Source organism: Culex quinquefasciatus, chromosome 3 (genome assembly GCF_015732765.1).
Source record: "Culex quinquefasciatus strain JHB chromosome 3, VPISU_Cqui_1.0_pri_paternal, whole genome shotgun sequence".
NCBI lineage: Eukaryota > Metazoa > Arthropoda > Insecta > Diptera > Culicidae > Culex > Culex quinquefasciatus.
The window spans coordinates 166,341,618-166,360,192 of record NC_051863.1 but is presented as its reverse complement, the minus strand read 5'-3'; the positions used below and the strand labels follow the sequence as shown (position 1 = coordinate 166,360,192).

Genomic DNA, 18,575 nt, shown 5'->3' with positions numbered 1-18,575 from the left:
TGCAAAAATGATGTATAAAAATTCAAAAATCTGTAACTTTGAAAGGAATTTTTTGATCGATTTGGCGTCTTCGGCAAACTTGTAGGTATGGATATGGACTACACTGAAAATATGATACACGGTAAAACAAAATTTGGTGATTTTTTATTTAACTTTTTGTCGCTAAAACTTGATTTGCTAAAAACACTATTTTTTTTTTTATATGTTTAAGAGGACATCAAATGCCAAATTTTCAGAAATTTCCAGGTTGTGCAAATCAATACTATTTTTTCAAAAAATCAAACAAACATGTTTCAACTTTATTTTTCGATGTAAAATCAAGTTTGCAATCAAAAAGTACTTTAGTGAAATTTTGGTAAGGTGCACCGGTTTCAAGTTAAATCCATGTTTAGGTGACTTTTTTGAAAATAGTCGCAGTTTTTTATTTTTTTAATTAGTGTGTGCCCACCTTCGAAAACAATATTTTTGAAAAGCTGAGAAAATTCTCTACATTTTGCATTTTTGAACTTTGTTGACACGTCCCTTAGTTGCTGAGATGTTGCCATGCAAAGGTTTAAAAACATGAAAATTGATGTTTTCTAAGTCCCACCCAAACAACACACCATTTTCTAATGTCGATATTTCAGCAACTAATAGTCCGATTTTCAATGTTAAAATATGAAACATTCTTGAAAATCTTTTCGAAAAAATATTTTCAAAATTTTTAAACCAAGACTAACATTTTAAAAGGGCGTAATATTGAATGTTTAGCCCTTTTGAAATGATAGTCTTGTTTGAAAAAAAAATATAGTTTTCTAAAAGATCAGAAAATTTCACGAATGTTTCATTTTTTAGCATTGAAAATCGGACCATTTGTTGCTGAGATTTTTTTTCTCTTCATAAAATTATTTTTATTAGGTCCTGGGACCTGGTTAGGACCGAGTAGGCTTTTGTAATTACACTTTTTTAAAGTAATTAGGTTTTACGCCAACTCGGTTTTGAGGTTAGAAATTTGACAGCTTGGCTGCACTGTTTATATTTTTTGCACGTGTGTCTCAGTAAAAATGTGTGTGCGTGTGCCTTCGTGACACAGCGTGACCTAATTACAGAGGATCTTGTGTGTAAATGTTAGTGGGAGGGGAGCCGATTAATTTGTTGCTAAGATGTCGACATTAGACATTTTAAGGTTGTTTGGGTGCGTGAGACTTAAAAACTTAATTTTTTTCTGTTTCTTTTTCTTTAAGCCGCTGTATCTCAGCAACCAGAAGTCCAATATTCAATGTCTTTAGACAATTTTATAGCAAATTTTCTGAACTTTTTGGATTTTTTTTTTCAGAAATGAACTCTCATGGTCACTATTTTTAAAAATCAAAAGATTGCAAACATTTCGCTGAAATCAAACTTTTGGTGGCAATATCTTGAAAAAGGGGGGCCCTTTATCATAAAGTCTGTGAAGTACTCTTCGATTGCAAATTCAATTTTACATAAAAAAATTAGGTATTTTTATTTTTTCTGTGTGAGATTTCAATTTTTTCCAAAAGTATGTTTTTTTCAAAAATTGGCTATGGCTCAAAAGTTGCGGGCTTTTGTCCCCTAAACATATAAAAAAAGTCTCAAAAATAAAAAAGAAACGTATTTTTGTGAAAAAAAAAACTTGATCAGAAAATTCACTCAAAAGTTACAACTGTTTGAATATTTACGTACCATTTTTGTACGGACAGCTGCCAAAATTGTATACACTCAAACCCCGTTGGTTTGACACCAACTGTTGTCAAACGAACGGGGTCACTTTTTAGTTTGACACCCTTCTTACACGGAGTTCACACACAATACTAAACGTTTGTTTCGATAGTGTGCGTGAGCGCCGTGTAAAAAGTGACAGTTCGTCACTTTTTAGTTTGACTTTGACCAACCAACGGGGTTGCAGGCCAAGGGTGCACATGATACTGATGATACTCGTCGGTTGACACACCTAGGCGAGGAACATCCCGGAAGGAGCCCAACTACATCCGTAGTGCTGTTTGAACAAAACAGCATGGCTCTGGTTCCTTGCAAGTGTCCTATTTTCTTACCTCCACGTTGGCTTGGTTTAGTCATCATGATGACAAGGTGTAACCTAGCTGGTGGCCTGTGGAAACGACTCGTAAACCTTTGACCAGCGAGGGTCAGAGTAGAGACGGCTAGAAGAAAGGGGCGCGTCAATGTGGGAAAGGGAAGTAATTTGTGATTGTAGACGGTATTGTTTTGATTCGCAGTATGTTGAGTCAACTGCTGTGGATGTACCTGAGCATCGCAGAACGGGGTTTCTCTTTTTTCCATTTCAGCTAACAACTATCTTCTGTTTATTTTGTTTCACTGTTTTTCTAAAACGGCTTCTGTTTACTATCCTCCATTTGATTTTGATTTTACGTATTTGATTCTCTTATTTCTCAACGCTTTTCCACTCTATTTTACCAATTGATGCTGCTGTAACAAACTATCTGCTTTCCTTAATTTGGCAGCGATGTCAATTTTGTTTATCATGTGCCTTTTCTTTATGTATCTATTTGAATAATTTCTCATCTTCCCTGTAAATGTCCCATCATTACAATAATCTAAGCTTGTTTGTTACCTCTTTTATTAACTATTGTTAATTTCTATATCTACTTCATAAATTACTATCTTCCTTTTACTATTGATTCTTTACAAACTATGTTTCCTTCACTCCTTCATTGTTTTGAAACTTCACCTATTTCTTAAGCAAGTGAGGTTCGAGCCCTTGCTCAATTTATGGAATGATTAAAGGATTAACACAAATATTACTATTGTACCTTTGAAAAACTTTTCTAAGATGCTTAGGACCCCAATATTAACAAAACACCGCGACAAAAGAAATAGCAACAGATAAACACGACTCAACAATAGGGAAGATTTCAGGAGAAAACAATACACAGTAAAATAACAACTAGTTTTTGAATTCAAACTAAAAATAAAACAGTTTTTGCTTTAAAGAAAGTTGATAGGCACACTTTAAATGGTTAGGCGCTTATACTTACATCAAACCCTACGTAATGTACCACCCCCGGCCGAGTTAAAATGCGTAACCGGAAAAGAAGGTGTGCATGCCTGGCACGAACACTCAAAGCGTGTTCTAGCGTGCTGCTCGTACTGACTCAGAGCAAGGGTGAGATGTAGGTGTAAGGGCAGTGCGTGTTCGTCGGGAACCTAGTGCATAAGATCGGTCAAGGCCCGTTCTTACACTGAAAATTGCGAATTGCGACTTTGACCAACCAACGGGGTACAAACTAAAAAAGTGTCAAACGAAAAAGTGACCAACCACCGGGGGTTGAGTGTATAGCTTCTTTGGTAAAGGGACCATCCACCAACAACCTTAAGGTGGATTAAGTAACTTTTTTTTAATTATTTAGATACGGTATTTTGTTTAAAAAAAACTTGTTTGAAGAAAAGAAGAAAACGTCCATTTCGTGAAAAGCCATGTAAATTTTGGCCTGACTTGATGCACATTAAAAAATGAGTTTTTTTAAATAAATACTGTATTTGTCATATCAAATATTTTTCTGCAACAGTCTACTTAAAAATATCAATAAAATAAATTACGAAAAAAATAATTACATATTGCCGAAACCCGGGATTGAACCGGGGACATTTAGATCTTCAGTCTAACGCTCTCCCAACTGAGCTATTTCGGCTTCACACTTTTCTTGGTTTTTAACGTGCATGCGATTATTTTTAGCATCCCCCAAGTCAGCTGTCGTCGTCGCAAGTAACAGGCTCGCAGCAATCCAAGCAGGCCCATCTCGAAACGTTCCCTCGAAAAGGAATCGCTTTTTATTTTTAGCTCGCGCTGGACACTGGGCAAAAGTGGGGTGCGACTTGCGGTCAAAATTCAAGGGAAGTTTCTTTTCTAATTGATTTGAAGGCGCGTTTCAATAAATTAATCCGTATTGTATTGCAAATACATCACATACATGCACGCGATTTTCCAACAAACTATTCGACGTAAAAAAGGCACAAAATTTAAACAATAAAAATGCATCCGGTGCTGGCCGCTTAAGCCAGGGCCCACTTTCAGTCGGTCGCTTTGCTGCTGCTGCCGCTGATTTGGGCCAGGTCGGGGATTTTACGGAACATTTTGCGCCCGATGCCGACCAGCAGGATGACGTGGCACGTGTGAAGAATCAAGCTACTTACGCCGGTGCTCGGGTAGGTGTTCCAGCTGAACTCGATGAGCAGCAGAAGCAGGAACTTGAGGCTTGTTCCGTATTCGGTGAACCAGGTCAGGTAGGGCAGACTGTGGAAGTACCACACGTAGAACTGGTAGTGCAGGCTGCGGGAACAGACGATGCCGATAAAGTTGGCCAGGAAGATCGGGAGGAGACAGAGCTGGGTGGCGCGATCGAAGTGGATCGAGAATTTGTTGGGTTGGGCGGGCTCTTCGGGTTCGGGTTCCGGTGGGGGCGGAGCAACGCCATTTGATTCCTTGTTGGCCATCTTCTTGATGCCCTTTTCGAAGGATTTCAGGAACATTTCCTGATCCTTGGAGAGGTTTTCAGCCTTTTCTTCTTTCTTGGGTTTTGGTGCTGGCTTGCGTTTCTTCTCCTGAGCGACTTCGCGATTCTTGGCGGAAATCTGCGGGGCCAGCATCATCTCCAGATGGCGCAGTCGGCAATAGTTTTGGAAATACTTGAAGCACGGCGAAGCGAACGCAACTAGCAGAAGCACATGCAAGGCAAGCAGAGCCAGGTGAAACATTTTGCTCTCGAAAATATCCCTTTCCAGGAATCGATAGTTGACGGTCCATTTGTGCTCGAAGATCCGTCCCAAATCAAAGCTTCCTTTGAGATACTCCCACGGATGGGTCAGCAGGAAGGGAGCTCCCAGAACCAACTGAATCGCCCCACAAATGGTCAACTGAATCAGAGTTTTAAAGTATCCAAGGTTCGTGATGAAAAGCAGCAAAATCGCAGGTGCAAACAGCAAAATGTTCATCTTAACCGAAACGCCCAAACTCAGGAAGACACTTCCCAGCGTCCACCGGTTATCAATAAAGGCATTCAAGGCCAAGTAAAGGAACAGAATCGCCACCGGATCGTTGAATAACCGCAGCACATAAATCGAATGAATCCGGTACGACGTAAAGGTCGTCAGCACAAGCACGTACGGAGGCAACTTCCGACTCTTGGAGTACAACCGCAGAACCAGCCACATCTGAACGAGGTAGATTCCAACGAAAATGTACTGCGCCAGTCGGATGTTCCGCCCTTGGCTCGTGATAAAGTACAACGCACTGTAAATCCACACGAAACCCGCCGGATAGACCAACGGACCGGTGTCTCCTAAAATGGACAAAATTAGAACGAGTGTCTATTTTTAGCCCCGCCAAGCTCAACTCACCTTTTAGCAGGGCGTAATTGGTAGTTCCATTCAGAAAGCCCTCGCACTCCTGCATGTAAGCCTTCCAATCAATCTCCGTATAATTCACATTCTGGACCACAAAAACGTTCAGGAACAATTCCGCTGCCAAAATAATCCACGTAACGAGCGGCAGCCGGGCCGGATCGAAGACGAGCGATTTCACAAATGCCACCGTCAAGTATTGCTTCTGGAAGCGATTCCAGTTAAAACCCGGCGAGGACGAGCCGCGGTCTGGCTTGCGGGAATTGGGTGGATTTTTGTTTTTCGCTCCCGGTGGTGCCATGTTGTCACAGCAAACGGAACGAACCGACTTCTATCGCGGTACGGGTGGATTCTGCTTTGTGGCCAAAATTCGTGACATTTCTCGTGAGTGCGTGCGTGCGTGCGAGTGTGGGTGGATTTGACAGCGGCTGACGTTAGGGTGACGACGTGTTTGTTTTGATTTGTGGCCAGGGTTGCCAGTTATGCTGAAAAATCTGCGGTATGGTAGAAATTATAGCTACAGACTTTTTAAATTTAAAAAAAAAGATTCACACTCTCAACAAGTTTTAAATTCAGTTTTAAAGAGCTTTATACAAGCGCACGTAGATAATTCTATTGAACGCTATAATCGCGATTTTCAGGATAACCTCCTCGTTGTCTGCATTCTGGAACATCTTGACAATAATTTTCGGGAACTGATTTGTGTTATTGCCCAATTCCAAAAAAAAAAATAAAAAAACCAAAAAATCGTAAATCAAAGAATATCTTTATCGTGAAAATAAAAAAATAGACTAAAAATTAAAAAAAAATTAAAAACATTAAAATTTAAAAGATACCTAAGAATTTCGAAAACTATGAAAATATTCCAAAGATAATATTATGCTGTATTCATTTTAATTAACTTTTGATAAAAACCCATTTTTTTTAATTTTAAATTTTTGTATTAACCATATTTGCTTACTTTTACAAAATTTCCTTTGTACACAAGGGGCTGGAAACTCTAATATTACTTAGGAATACTAAGTATACTAACGATATTTCAGTATACTTGTTAGTATACTAACCGAAAAGCAATAAACTGTCAGTATACTAAGATACTCTCAGTATATTGGTAAGTATACTGGCGATATGTAAAGGAAATAATAAGTATACTAACATATATTTTGATATACTGGTCAACATAATAATTATAGCTCTAAGAGTTTCCATCCCCTTGTTTGTACATAGGAATCCTCTGGTGCAAGTTGATTGACACAAAATTAGACATTTAAATATAAACGAAGGGGCATTTTTTCGGTTCTTCTTCAGTACAGACCGAATTTGTTAAATTGTATTTCGCTACACTCAACCACAGAGTAATCCAGAGGGAGCACTGGTATTTAATTTATGGTTGCGTTACGCGGTACATCGTGGTACATCCCCCCTTCAGGAAAAACCTAACATGAGAAGCTTTTTTTTGCTATCTTAGTTCACTGGTTTTTCAGCGTTTCGTTTTTCAATGACAGTTTTCTTTGTCATAATTTCAAAACATTACTCTATCCTTCTCAATCTGTTGAAAATTGATATTTTTTAGTTTGCTTTCGAACTGTTATCTGTTTTCCGGTAAATATTGGATAAGGCGTTTCCCGAGCCGCAGGGCGTCTTAACGTCTTGGAAAAAACAACGCTGAATGCATGCAGATGGGAAAGTTGCTAGCACAGGTTTGCGTACATCAAAAGTGGCTGATTAATTGCATGATTGAAATGCTACCGAGAGGTCAATTCCGAGTAGGTGTTGTTATCGATTCGCAGCCCATCTTTCAATCCACTCTTAAAAGTGCCATCGCTCAAGTTCCAAATTCTATTGATTTGTGATGTATTGCGTTTGTGTTCTCGGCCTTGGAGGGGAGAAGAGGAGGTGATGTGAACAACTTTTGATGATTTAATCAGTTTTCTTGCTATCAAAAACCCCGCAGCTCCCAAAAAACATGTCCCGCGCATTATACATTGCCTCCTTTCGGTTTTCATTTGAAAATAAGAAGCAATTCCCATAATATAAATTAAATTTACAGCCGTTTACAATTTTATTAGCCATATTATATTCAAACATTAAAAAACACATACAATTTTTTACACAATCCGAGCCTGGCGGATTTCCTCCTTCAGTTAAACAAAACACTTCTTCAAAGCCGACTTTCCGACGGCCCCGAGACGAGGTCAGTTTGCCCGGCGGATTATCTCTCTCGCCAAAACAGGACCCCTCGATCGGTTCGTCGAAATTGTTTTGCAAAACGAAACGAGAGTCAGTTTGACAGAAAATTATTTTTAATTATTGGCTACTAGATTTAATTCAAATATTCGTTCAAAAACATAACGCCTGAAAAAAATATAACGCCTGCTACCCTTAGGAAAATCCAACAACATCAACCGTAACGCAACCACAAAATTCGATGACATTTGTTCGGACTGCGTCCTCTGGATTACTCTGTGACTCAACCCCCGGTTTTGGTTACTTTTTCGTTTGACAATTTTTTAGTTTGTACCCCGTTGGTTGGACAAAGTCAAACTAAAAAGTGACGAACTGTCACTTTTTACGCGGCGCTCACGCACACTATCAAAACAAACGTTTGGTAGTGTGTGTGTGTGTGTGTGTGTGTGTGAACTCCGTGTAAAAGGGGTGTCAAACTAAAAAGTGAGCCCGTTCGTTTGACAACAGTTGGTGTCAAACCATCGGGGTTTGAGTGTACTTCGAATGTCTGCTTATTTGAATGTTCGCTAATTCGAACGTATTTGAATTAAAAAGCACTCAACCGTCAAATCCAGTTGTCGAACTGATGTTGACGTTTGAACACCATTGCTCGACAATTTCCGGACATGTGGTTTCAAGACTTTGACAGCTCTCAGTCGTTCCAATTAGCGAATTGAGATTCGCTCATTCGAATGAAGTTCCTTTCGAATTAGCGAATCTGCTCTGTGCATTTAATGATCACAGTCAAAACCTCGGTTGAGCCTTTCCAACAAATAAATAATAAATTAACTAAAATTAAACAAAAACTCGAAAGTTCCAACTTCTAGAATCGAGCCAGGAACCTTTAGCAGACCATCTCAATGATTTAACTGCCTCGGACACCACAGCTTGGCGACTAGATTGGGGTCAGAAGTCGATGCATTACAGTTCTGGAGTTTTTTTTTAAAGGTCCTATAAACCATATTTTCAGTTTTTGCTTTTTGGGTGTTTTCGAAACCGCCTTGAGTCGCCTTGAGTATTCAAAAACACCAAAAAGCAAAAACTGAAAATTTGGGTTTTTGGACCTTTTCAAAAAAAAAACTCCAGACTTGTTTTTTTTATGATGAGAAAGAAAATCAGTTTAAGAGGAGCGGCCGTGGCTGACTGGTTACGGTGTTCGCTTTGTAAGCGAATGGTTCTGGGTTCGATGCCCATCTGCTCCCAACGAGAAAGTTAAGAATACATAAATTTGAAATAATGAATATGAACGAAAAATCAAAGTCGCTCGAGGCGGAGTTCGAACCCCCGTCCTTTGGATTGGTAAGCAAAAATGCTAACCACTAGGCTATGTCGACTTGGTGAGCGTGGACTGGAATTAGGAATACTGTTACAGAGAGCGAGTTGTGGCGCTATAACCAGGGCAAATAGTGTCCAGGGCATTCGTGGAAATACAATTTCCCATCCCACGCTTCTTCCTCCCCTGTCGATTCAGAATTGTGTTGTTGTTCGAACACTCAGTGCTCAAACTTAACCCAATTACGAGTCATCTCTGCGATACGGCTTTACGCAGTAAGCCTGGCCGCTTTAACGCTTGTGTTGTTTCAATGCATTCCGATGCAATGGCGCACTACAAATGTTAATAAATGACAAGAAGAGTGCTAGGCGTCATCTAATCTAAGGCACTCTCCAGGTTACCTTCAAAAGATTGGCTGCGCTTGGGTCTGATTAGATTAGATTAGATTAGATTAGATGAGAAAGAAAATCAGTTTAAATACCAACTGTGATGAAAAATTATTCCGCAAAGTTGGCAGTTCACAGTCCTGCTATGCAGTGTGAAGAAAAAAATCTAAGCCTAGCACGATTGACACAAAACTCGCCAGGAAATATTTATTTTTTCTTATGATTTTTCCATGGCTGGGCTGGGCTTGAATTTTTAAATATGCCAAAATTGCATTGAATTTTTGAAATTCATTTTTTTTTTAATTTCTGCAGCAAAAGGCACGATCACCACCAAGCTGGCACCCCTGCCTGCCTGTCAAACGCGTTTTCCCCTCCATTTTTTTCGCGCGCCGTTCCGTCTTCTCTCTCTCTCTCGATTTGTTTTGCTCTCGTCATTCGCCAGTCAACCCAGCAGCAAGCAGCAGCGCAGCGCAGCAGAAGTTGCAACCGCCAGAATTTTCCCTCCCAAAATCCAGCAACGATCCCGCGCAAATTCGGCAACTGATTAGAAACTTTTTTTTGCTCGCGTTTTCCACCGGTGGTTATGGTGAGATTTTGTGCCCGGAAATGAACACCGTGATTAGCTTGTTCGAGCGGCAGTGCGGAAATGGTAGGTTTGAGTTTGTCGTCCTTCGGGAGGGGGGACAGGAATTTTCATGAAATTGATTTGGTTTTTTTTTGTGTCGGCAGGATTCGTGGCGTCGTACGATCCGGTGCTGGCGAGGTTGGCGGTGAGCGAGCAGGACAGCTGGAGGGGGATCAGCCCGTCGACGATGTCGGCGGATTTTAATCCTTCGCCGCCGATTCTGGCGGCCAAGTTTGCCAAGTGTGCGGGGCAGGAGCATATTTTGGCGATTGCCAATGAGGACGGGAAGGTGGCGATTCAGGACACGAATTTGCGGAATGAGGAACCGGGCGGGGAACGTGCGTTGGAAGGGGAGCAGTGCCACCTGAATGCGGTGTTTGACATTGAGTGGATGCCGCGGGACATGAAGCTGGTGTCGGCGTCGGGGGACCATACGGCGCGGTTGTGGTCGTTGACGGAATCGTCGTTGGTGAATAGTCAGGTGTTTAACGGGCACACGAGATCGGTCAAGACGGCAGCGTTTCGGCAGACGGATCCGGCGGTGTTTGCCACTGGGGGACGGGATGGAGTTATAATTCTGTGGGACATTCGTGCGCAACTGGGGTCGGATATGGCGCCGCGGGCGGACAATTGCATCTTTAGTGGTCATGCTGGGGGACCGGGTACGCCGTCAACACACCGGAAGAGGACACGTGCTACGCCGAAGATTCCACCGAACGGGTGCAGCAGCAGCATAACTGGGTTGGCCTTCCAGGACGATAACACGCTGATTTCGTGTGGAGCCGGTGATGGGATCATCAAGGTTTGGGACGTTCGACGGCACTACTCGACGCATAACCGGGAACCGTTGCCAAAGTATTCGTTCCCGTACGCCGGAACGACCACGTTGAAGGGATTCACGAATCTGCAAATCGATTCGTCCCGGATGCGGTTGTACGTGAATTGCATGGATAATTACATCTACTGCTACAACATTTCGACGTACGCGACCCAGCCGATTCAGCGGTACGGTGGATTCAAGAACGGAACCTTCTACATCAAATCTTGCCTCAGCCCGGACGGGCAATATCTCATCAGTGGATCAAGCGACGAAAAGAGCTACATTTGGAACGTGGACAATCCAAACCCGTTGGTACGGTTGAACGGCCACACCGTCGAGGTGACCAGCGTGGCGTGGATGCAAAGTTCGCTCGAAACACGGATCGTGACCTGCAGCGACGATGCACGGCACAAAATCTGGCGAATCGGCCCCGAAGACATATCCCAGGACGAACTCGCACAATACCGCGGCAACACGGAGTACTGCGAAAACTACCGCCAAGAAAAGGCCAAGGTCCGGTTGAAGGCGCTCGAGTTCACGCCGCGATCGGTCCGACGCCTCGTCGAACGAAACGAAACCACCCCAAATACGGTGGAGAAGAAAGCCACCTCCAAGCGGACCTTCACGGAAATGGCCGGCAATGACCATCAAGACCCATCAACGTCCTATCTGGAAATCAAACGACCCAACATCGAAACCCGTGGTCGTCGTCTGTTCAGCCCCGCAAACACAAACTCAAAATTTTCTGGTTTTTCAGCGCTCGAAATTGCCTCAACGTCCTCCTCCTCCCGAAGTCTCAACACAATCCTCGAGGAAAGTGGCGACGACAAACCCAGCTCACCGAGCTACAAAGTTCCCCTCACCCTGTCCGACATGAACCTCCGCTCACCCCCGGAACCCTCCTCCAGCAGCACCGCCGCATCATCACTCTCCTCCCCCACCATCAACCTGCCCAACTTTGTCATCGACGGAGACGCGCCCCATCTCGCCAACGTCACCACCAACTCCAACAAGCGCAAACTCAAGGAAAACGTCGACTGGCTCACCAAAATCCGCAAGCAAAAACTCCTCCAAGCGGCCAAATCCGTCGAAAACTCCACCTCCTCAAACCCGGAAGACGTCTCCCTCCTCCTCTCCCCGCGCCTTCAAATGCTGAAAACCTCCGACGACGGCCAGCAGCCGACGACGCCCCGCCGCCGGACGGCCTCCCGGTGCGGCTCGACGGACGGAACGCAGCCCCGGACGCCGAGCAGCAGGCGAAACTCGGTCGGCCCGCCGAGCACACCGGAAACGTCCATCCTGCGATTCTTCAGCGTCACGACGCCCACCGGAAGTGGATCAAGCTAAGCGCGGCGGAATTCTCAAAAGGACGAGGTGTAAATAGGTGTTGATTTCCTACTTATGTTTTTTTTTGCGCACACACTGCCACAAAGATCTTCTTTTTTTTTACTTTTGCGATAGTTAAAGTTGATTCTTTAACGTATTTGTCTCCCCTCTTTTCTTAAATACCTAATTACATTTATAGTAAAACAGTGCACGCTCTTTCACGTTCAGAGAGCAAAGAGAGAAGAAAAATCAATCTTGACTGATGTTGTTAATCTATTGATTTTAAAGTAAAATAAATCGAATGAATTGGACGAAACTAACCAGATTTTTCACAGGAAAATAAAATTTACACACACGCTTTTATTGCTTTAAGTTTCTACGGTTTTTCAATGTTTTGTACAGAAATATCAAATCACTACTTACCAAAAAAATTGAGTGAAAAAGAGAGAATATATCGAAATATATGTTTGCAAATTTATAAACTGCACGATTATTTCTTATTATCCGAAAAACTTTTTGTTTTCAGCTTGTGTATTCCAGTTTTTTTTTTTTTTTTGAAAAGGTCCAATAAGCTATTGTGTTTCATATGTTTAATAAAAAAAAGTCTAGGACTGTCAACGCATAATTTTCAAAAGGTGTTCTATGTCCAATGTACATAGGTATCCCATGGCGCATTGGTTGTTTTGAAAAAGTTATCTAGATTTATAGTTATCGTTATTACGGTATTTTTTTTTTTTAAGTTACTAGAGAATAACCCATTTTATTTTTCAAACAACTATTAAAGGAATTGTGATATTTGAAAAAAAAAAATCAACTTGCTTTCTCTCAGTATTTTTTACCGAGCTGCCTGTTAACAATTTACAAAAGATTTATTTCCTCACATTCACGATGGGCGACACGCGTTGAAAATCTCTTGATCCTTTATTTGAGTTGATTACATCGTTTTCTAGGTTTACACATGTTGTTAGTACCACATATTTTCAACATTCAATGTTAAACAAAGAGAGTGAGAAGTGAGAGAAGAGTTATGAAAGGGAAGAACTTTATTTTTAACATAAACTCTAAAAGCAAATCAAGTTTTCACAGTTAAATTTACAGCCTAAAACGTACTCCTGGAAAAGGCACTATTCTGCTAGTAATGTTTCGAGTTTTTGTTGCTTTTAGATTTTAGACAGTGATTTTTAGATAAGGTGCACTACTTGATAATGTTACGACAGTCTTTCTACTCAAAGGGGTAAGTTTATAATCTCATTAGTGATCGCAAAACATAAAAACTAATCAAAATTGAACAAGGAGTTAAAAAAAACAAAAAACTTTAACTTACCAGCAACATTGACGTTTTACGCAAAGAAGCCTCTTTTTACTACGCAAGCAGTTTTACGAAAATTACTCACATTCACTCATCTTGATACAAATGATTTTCAACGAAAAAAAGTTCGTTGCGGTTTAGTTTGACAACCTTGTTTTCGATTTAATATACTTTAAGGGATTTTTTTTTTGCAATCAATTATTGTTTCCGAAGTTTCGCGAGTTTATTTTTATTTTTTGTTAGTGTTTTGAGCAGATACTTCGTTCGCCGGAATTGTGATGTTGGTATAAAATTTCTACATTTAAATATTGCTCTATCATCTACGATTTTGGAAACCCTATATTTTTGATGATCTTACATCAATTTTTTGTATTTATGCATGTATGTATGATTGGTTTTTAATAAATTTGGCAACAAAAAAATATATGGTATAATAAAATGTAAAGCAATTTCGTTTCGCAAATACTTACATTCCCTGTTATTCTATAGCGACGAAATGGCTTACTTATCCTCGCTAAAATTGAATGTACTGAAAAGTTCATTATTGTGGTTTTTGAAATAAATAAAACACTGAAAAGTTAAACTTTTTACCACCTTGTTCAAAAGTAATACTTTTCGACACTGTTTTGTTTTTGTGAGTTGATCAAACACGGGCGCCAAACTGACATAAATTTTGAAAAATATTTGCGAAGGCTTAAGGCTGCCCCCCTCGCCCCTCTTCCCCCCCTTTTCAAAGTTGGCCCGAAAAATCAGGGGACAAAAAACATACTTCAGCTGAAATCAATTTTAAATTGGTTTCCCTGCGTTCAGAATCACTTTAAACATGTTTGAGTTGATTTAAATTTTTCGATGTTTATGTTTTTTCTCTAAAAATTTTGTTTTTTTTTCAAATCTTCCATTTTTTGATAATTAATGATTGCAAAACAACTGAACTAGTGTAAAATGCATTTTAAAACCCTTTTTCCACTCCTCCCCCACCCCCTCTCGACCTCTTGACCCGGGCAAGAGCCGAGGGACAAAAACTTTGAAAAATATTTGCTACGACTTAATAACACTCCAAAAGCATATGATTTTGGTAAAAGCTTTCCGCAGTAAAATTTTTAAATTGAGTTCATTTCTTGTCCCAAATGCACTAAAAAAATCGATTGAATCACTTTATTTAAATAATACAAAAATATATATAAAAAATTAAATACAGTCATTCGGCCCCTCCGCCTTCTTTCAGGAAAAGTTCGAAAAGTAAGAATAATAATATTTTTTTCAGAAAACTTCCAAATGTTCATGAAAATAGCAGTGTATTCAACTCAAATTTTTTTTGTAACAATCTAAAATGCATTTTTCTATGTTGGTAATCATCATATTTAGAATTTTTGTGATCTTTTAGAATTTTCGGTAACTGGATGTTGATCATCTGGGCTGCTTTTTAACTGGGCTGTACTGCTGTTCTACGCATAATTGTCCCATATGCAAAAACAGCATTTGAAGTTTGTCCCATACATAAGGCTACGTGTTAAATTTTCGCGAAAAAAACTGGATTTCCTCCTGATTTCTAGAACAAAGTACTGGATGTTATAGGCTCATGTTAAAAAAAGTGCAACTGAGAAAAACGCGATTGAAATTTTTCGATTTCTGTGTTTCTACGCATAATTGTCTCGTGGGTCCCTATTAACCCTATAAGTCCCCAATCATCCCAGTACACTCAAACCCCGATGGTTTGACACCAACTGTTGTCAAACGAACGGGGTCATTTTTTAGTTTGACACCCTTTTTACACGGAGTTCACACACACTACAAACGTTTGTTTTGATAGTGTGTGTGAGCGCCGTGTAAAAAGTGACAGTTCGTAAATTTTTGTTTGACTTTGACCAACCAACGGGGTACAAACTAAAAAAGTGTCAAACGAAAAAGTGACCAACCACCGGGGGTTGAATGTATGCAGTTTATCACTCTTATTTTTTATCCTCTTGCTATACAACAGGTAGGTAAACAAGACACAATACTTCGTAAAACTGATAATTTCGTCAAGGAAAATACTTGGTGGGACAATTAGGTTTTACAGCGTGACGTCACGAGCGCACACGCACACACATTTTTAATGAGACACACGTGCAAAAAATGTAAACAGTGCATCCAAGCTGTCAAATTTCTAACCTCCAAATCGAGTCGGCGTAAAACCTAATTATGCGTAGAAGTACAAGGATGGGACAAATCGAGGACAAACAGACTTGGTGTTGTTTTTGATGAGTTGGCGAACAAAATACTAGATTTTATGTGTTTTTTCAAAAAGTATACGCCAAGCTAAACATAAAAATGACAAAAAGTCAGAATCGACCAAAAATGACATGGGACAATTATACGTAGAACGGCAGGGTAGCTCAGATAAAAAGCAGAAAAACGTCAAAAAACAATAACAAAGCAAAATGATCGATGGGTCAATGGATTAAAAATGAATATCAATAAATATAAAAAATTGTTGAGTTTAATTGAAATCTTCAAACTGTAGGGTAGAGTAGTCATCAATGAGACACGGGGAACAATGATAAAATGGCTCTCACAAGTCGCAGTTTCAACCAATCAGGCTCATATTTGGGGGAAAGGTGTATCTACTGGATACACGTCTGCTATAATAGTGGCTTTGGTTAAGGACGCTTCCTTGAAAAGTTATTCATAAATGTTTGATTCTGGGGTGTAAAAGTAAATTATGGACAAAAAATACTTTTTCGCTCGTAGGCTGCTATTTACACCAAAACTAATATTTCTTCAAATTTCTTTCGACGTTCCATAGGGATTGAGTTGGGCTACAATGTCCTTTCATTAGGTTTGACCAAAATTTAGAATATACCCAGAATCCAGGGCTGTCTCATTGTTCCCCACTCATTTTAGCCCATGGGGAACAATGAGACACTTTGATTTTTCTTCATTAAACATTTCAAAATCCATGTGAATCTTTCAAAACATGAATTGGAAGTGATTTTTGGCATATTTATAGAGTTTAAACTTCATTTAACCAAACATACAAAGTTATTTGGTATAAATATATGAATTTTACAAAATTTCAATACTTTTTAGTATAACTTTAGTTAATTAAAGTTTCATGTTGGCAAAATTGCTCAAAAATGTTCAAGGCAAGTCACCTGCAAAGGAACAATACAAAAAACATGATGTTTTATTTGAAAAAAAAAAATGATTTTCGTAGAGTGCCTCATTGTTCCCCAGCTGTCTCATTGTTCCTGCCAAGTGCGTCTACAATGAGACAGTTGAATAACTCTGGCTGTAGATGTCGGATCGATCTCATATTTGGTCAATGTTAGAACACACTAAAAGAAAGAAAATGCAACAAAAAGCTCATTAAAACATGCTGATGAAAAAATTAGAAAAATCGTTGAAAGTTGAAAACCAAAAGTGTCTCATTGATGACTACACTACCCTACACAAAAGGGCGTTGTATTGAATGTTTGGACCTTCTGAAATGATAGTCTTGTTTAAAAAAATCAAAATACTGTTTTTGAAAAGATCAGAAAATTTCACGAATGTTTCAAATTTTAACATCGAAAATCGGACCATCGGTTGCAGATATCGACATTAGAAAATGGAGGGATGTTTGGGTGAGACTTAGAAAACTTCAATTTTTTTTTTCTTTAAGCCGCTGTATCTCAGCAACGAGAGGTTTAATCTCCAATGTCTCTTAGAACACAATATTGCTAATTTTCAGAACATTAAAAAGAAATATTTTTTAGAAATGGTCACTCATAATCACTAATTAAAAAAAAATAAAAATCGAAAAACTGCAAATATTTCGCTGAAATCCAACTTTCGGTGGCTATATCTCGAAAACGGGGACCAAAATCAAGAAATATGTAAAGTCCTTTTCGATTGCAAATTTTACATAAAAAAAGTTGGTCAAAACAATTTTATGTATAAAATTTCGATTTTTTCAAAAATCACTATTTTTTCTAAAATTCATAACTCGGCGTCAGATTTTTTGACTATTTTGTCCGCTAAAAATATAAAAAAAATCTCGAAAAATCCTTGTATCTTTTTTTTCTGGATATTCCTCAACAATACCTAAAATTTTGCCGAAGACACCAAATTGATCCAAAAATTCAATCAAAAGTTACAGATTTTCGAATATTTACGTACCATTTTTGTATGGACAGCTGCCAAAATTATATGGAGACTTGTATGGGTGAACCAATTACACAAAATAGCTTCTCTGGTCATAGGGAAGGCCCCCACATAGTTTGAGCTAAACAAAAAAAAAATCCATTTCCGGTTTGGGTAGAGAATTGCTCAATTGTAGTTTATGCAACAAGTTGTAAAAAGAAGATGTTTTCAACACGCGTCCTACATTTATCGAGGTTTACCGAGTTGGTTAATACGATGAGTGCTGAAAAATCAAGTCAAGGAGTTGCTTGCAACATTTTTTGCAATTCCGAAAAACTCTTCGAAGACTTTGAGTGGAAACTAATGTCAAACATCCATGAGTCAAAAACTATATCCCTTCCATTAAAAAAAATAAAAATGTTACTTTTCGATACTAATGCTGAAAAGTTCAAAAGTTCAACTTTTCAGCACCCATTTCAGTGTTGAAAAGTAGAACTTTACAGCACTGGCTAGTCCGTCTCATATGTAATTTCTTCAGTTTTGAGGTTATTAGGTAATTACCAGAGAAGTTCGGTTCAAAATCATGTAAAATATCGAAAAAACCAATAAAATTTAGTGCTTTGTTCTAGAAAACCAGAGAAAATCCCTTTTTTTCGTGAAATTCTTACACTTATCCTTATGGGCGGGACAAATTTGACATGCGTATTTCTCGGCTTGCTATTTTTACAAAAAGGGACGGACTCGATTAGAGCGGCAGGCTATTGAAAGGTATTAATTTTCAATTTTGTTATTTTTGGTAGAGAAAAGTAGGCCGTTTCGTCGTTTGAGATTGACAGCAAAAGTAAGAAGTTTCCCAACGGAAAAATTTTGAACAACAAAACCTTCTGAATCATTGAATCAAAAAAAGTAAACAGTAAATAAAATAAGGGTTTTAAAATTCTAAGTGCCACATGCGGAATTTTGACTTCATGATAATCTCACATTTACGTTAAAATGAATGCTAACGTAAACATTAATCATAAAAAATATGAATGTAATCATGAATGTTCATAAATTTTAAAACATTTTATAAATTTTTGACACCAACATTTAGCTTAAATCCTTGTTCTCAGTTCCTGTTAAAACCCAGT

General features: G+C 39.3%; 2 protein-coding genes and 1 non-coding gene across 3 annotated transcripts; 1 reads left to right on the top strand and 2 right to left on the bottom strand.

Annotated features, from left to right (window-relative positions):
- Positions 1–3,595: 3,595 nt before the first annotated feature.
- Trnaf-gaa lies at positions 3,596–3,668 on the bottom strand. Its single transcript has one exon. It is a non-coding gene; the product is annotated as a tRNA-Phe (tRNA).
- A 235-nt stretch (positions 3,669–3,903) lies between these two features.
- LOC6038671 (lethal(2)neighbour of tid protein 2) lies at positions 3,904–5,817 on the bottom strand. Its single transcript, XM_038264827.1, has 2 exons — positions 5,374–5,817; positions 3,904–5,315 (listed from the first exon to the last, which is right to left on the bottom strand). The coding sequence occupies exons 1-2, from the start codon at positions 5,675–5,677 to the stop codon at positions 4,048–4,050; spliced, it is 1,572 nt and encodes a 523-aa protein (XP_038120755.1). The 5' UTR covers positions 5,678–5,817; the 3' UTR covers positions 3,904–4,047.
- Positions 5,818–9,694: 3,877 nt separating this feature from the next.
- LOC6038664 (protein lethal(2)denticleless) lies at positions 9,695–12,464 on the top strand. The gene is made up of 2 exons (XM_001848369.2): positions 9,695–9,910; positions 9,991–12,464. The coding sequence occupies exons 1-2, from the start codon at positions 9,868–9,870 to the stop codon at positions 12,051–12,053; spliced, it is 2,106 nt and encodes a 701-aa protein (XP_001848421.2). The 5' UTR covers positions 9,695–9,867; the 3' UTR covers positions 12,054–12,464.
- Positions 12,465–18,575: the final 6,111 nt, after the last annotated feature.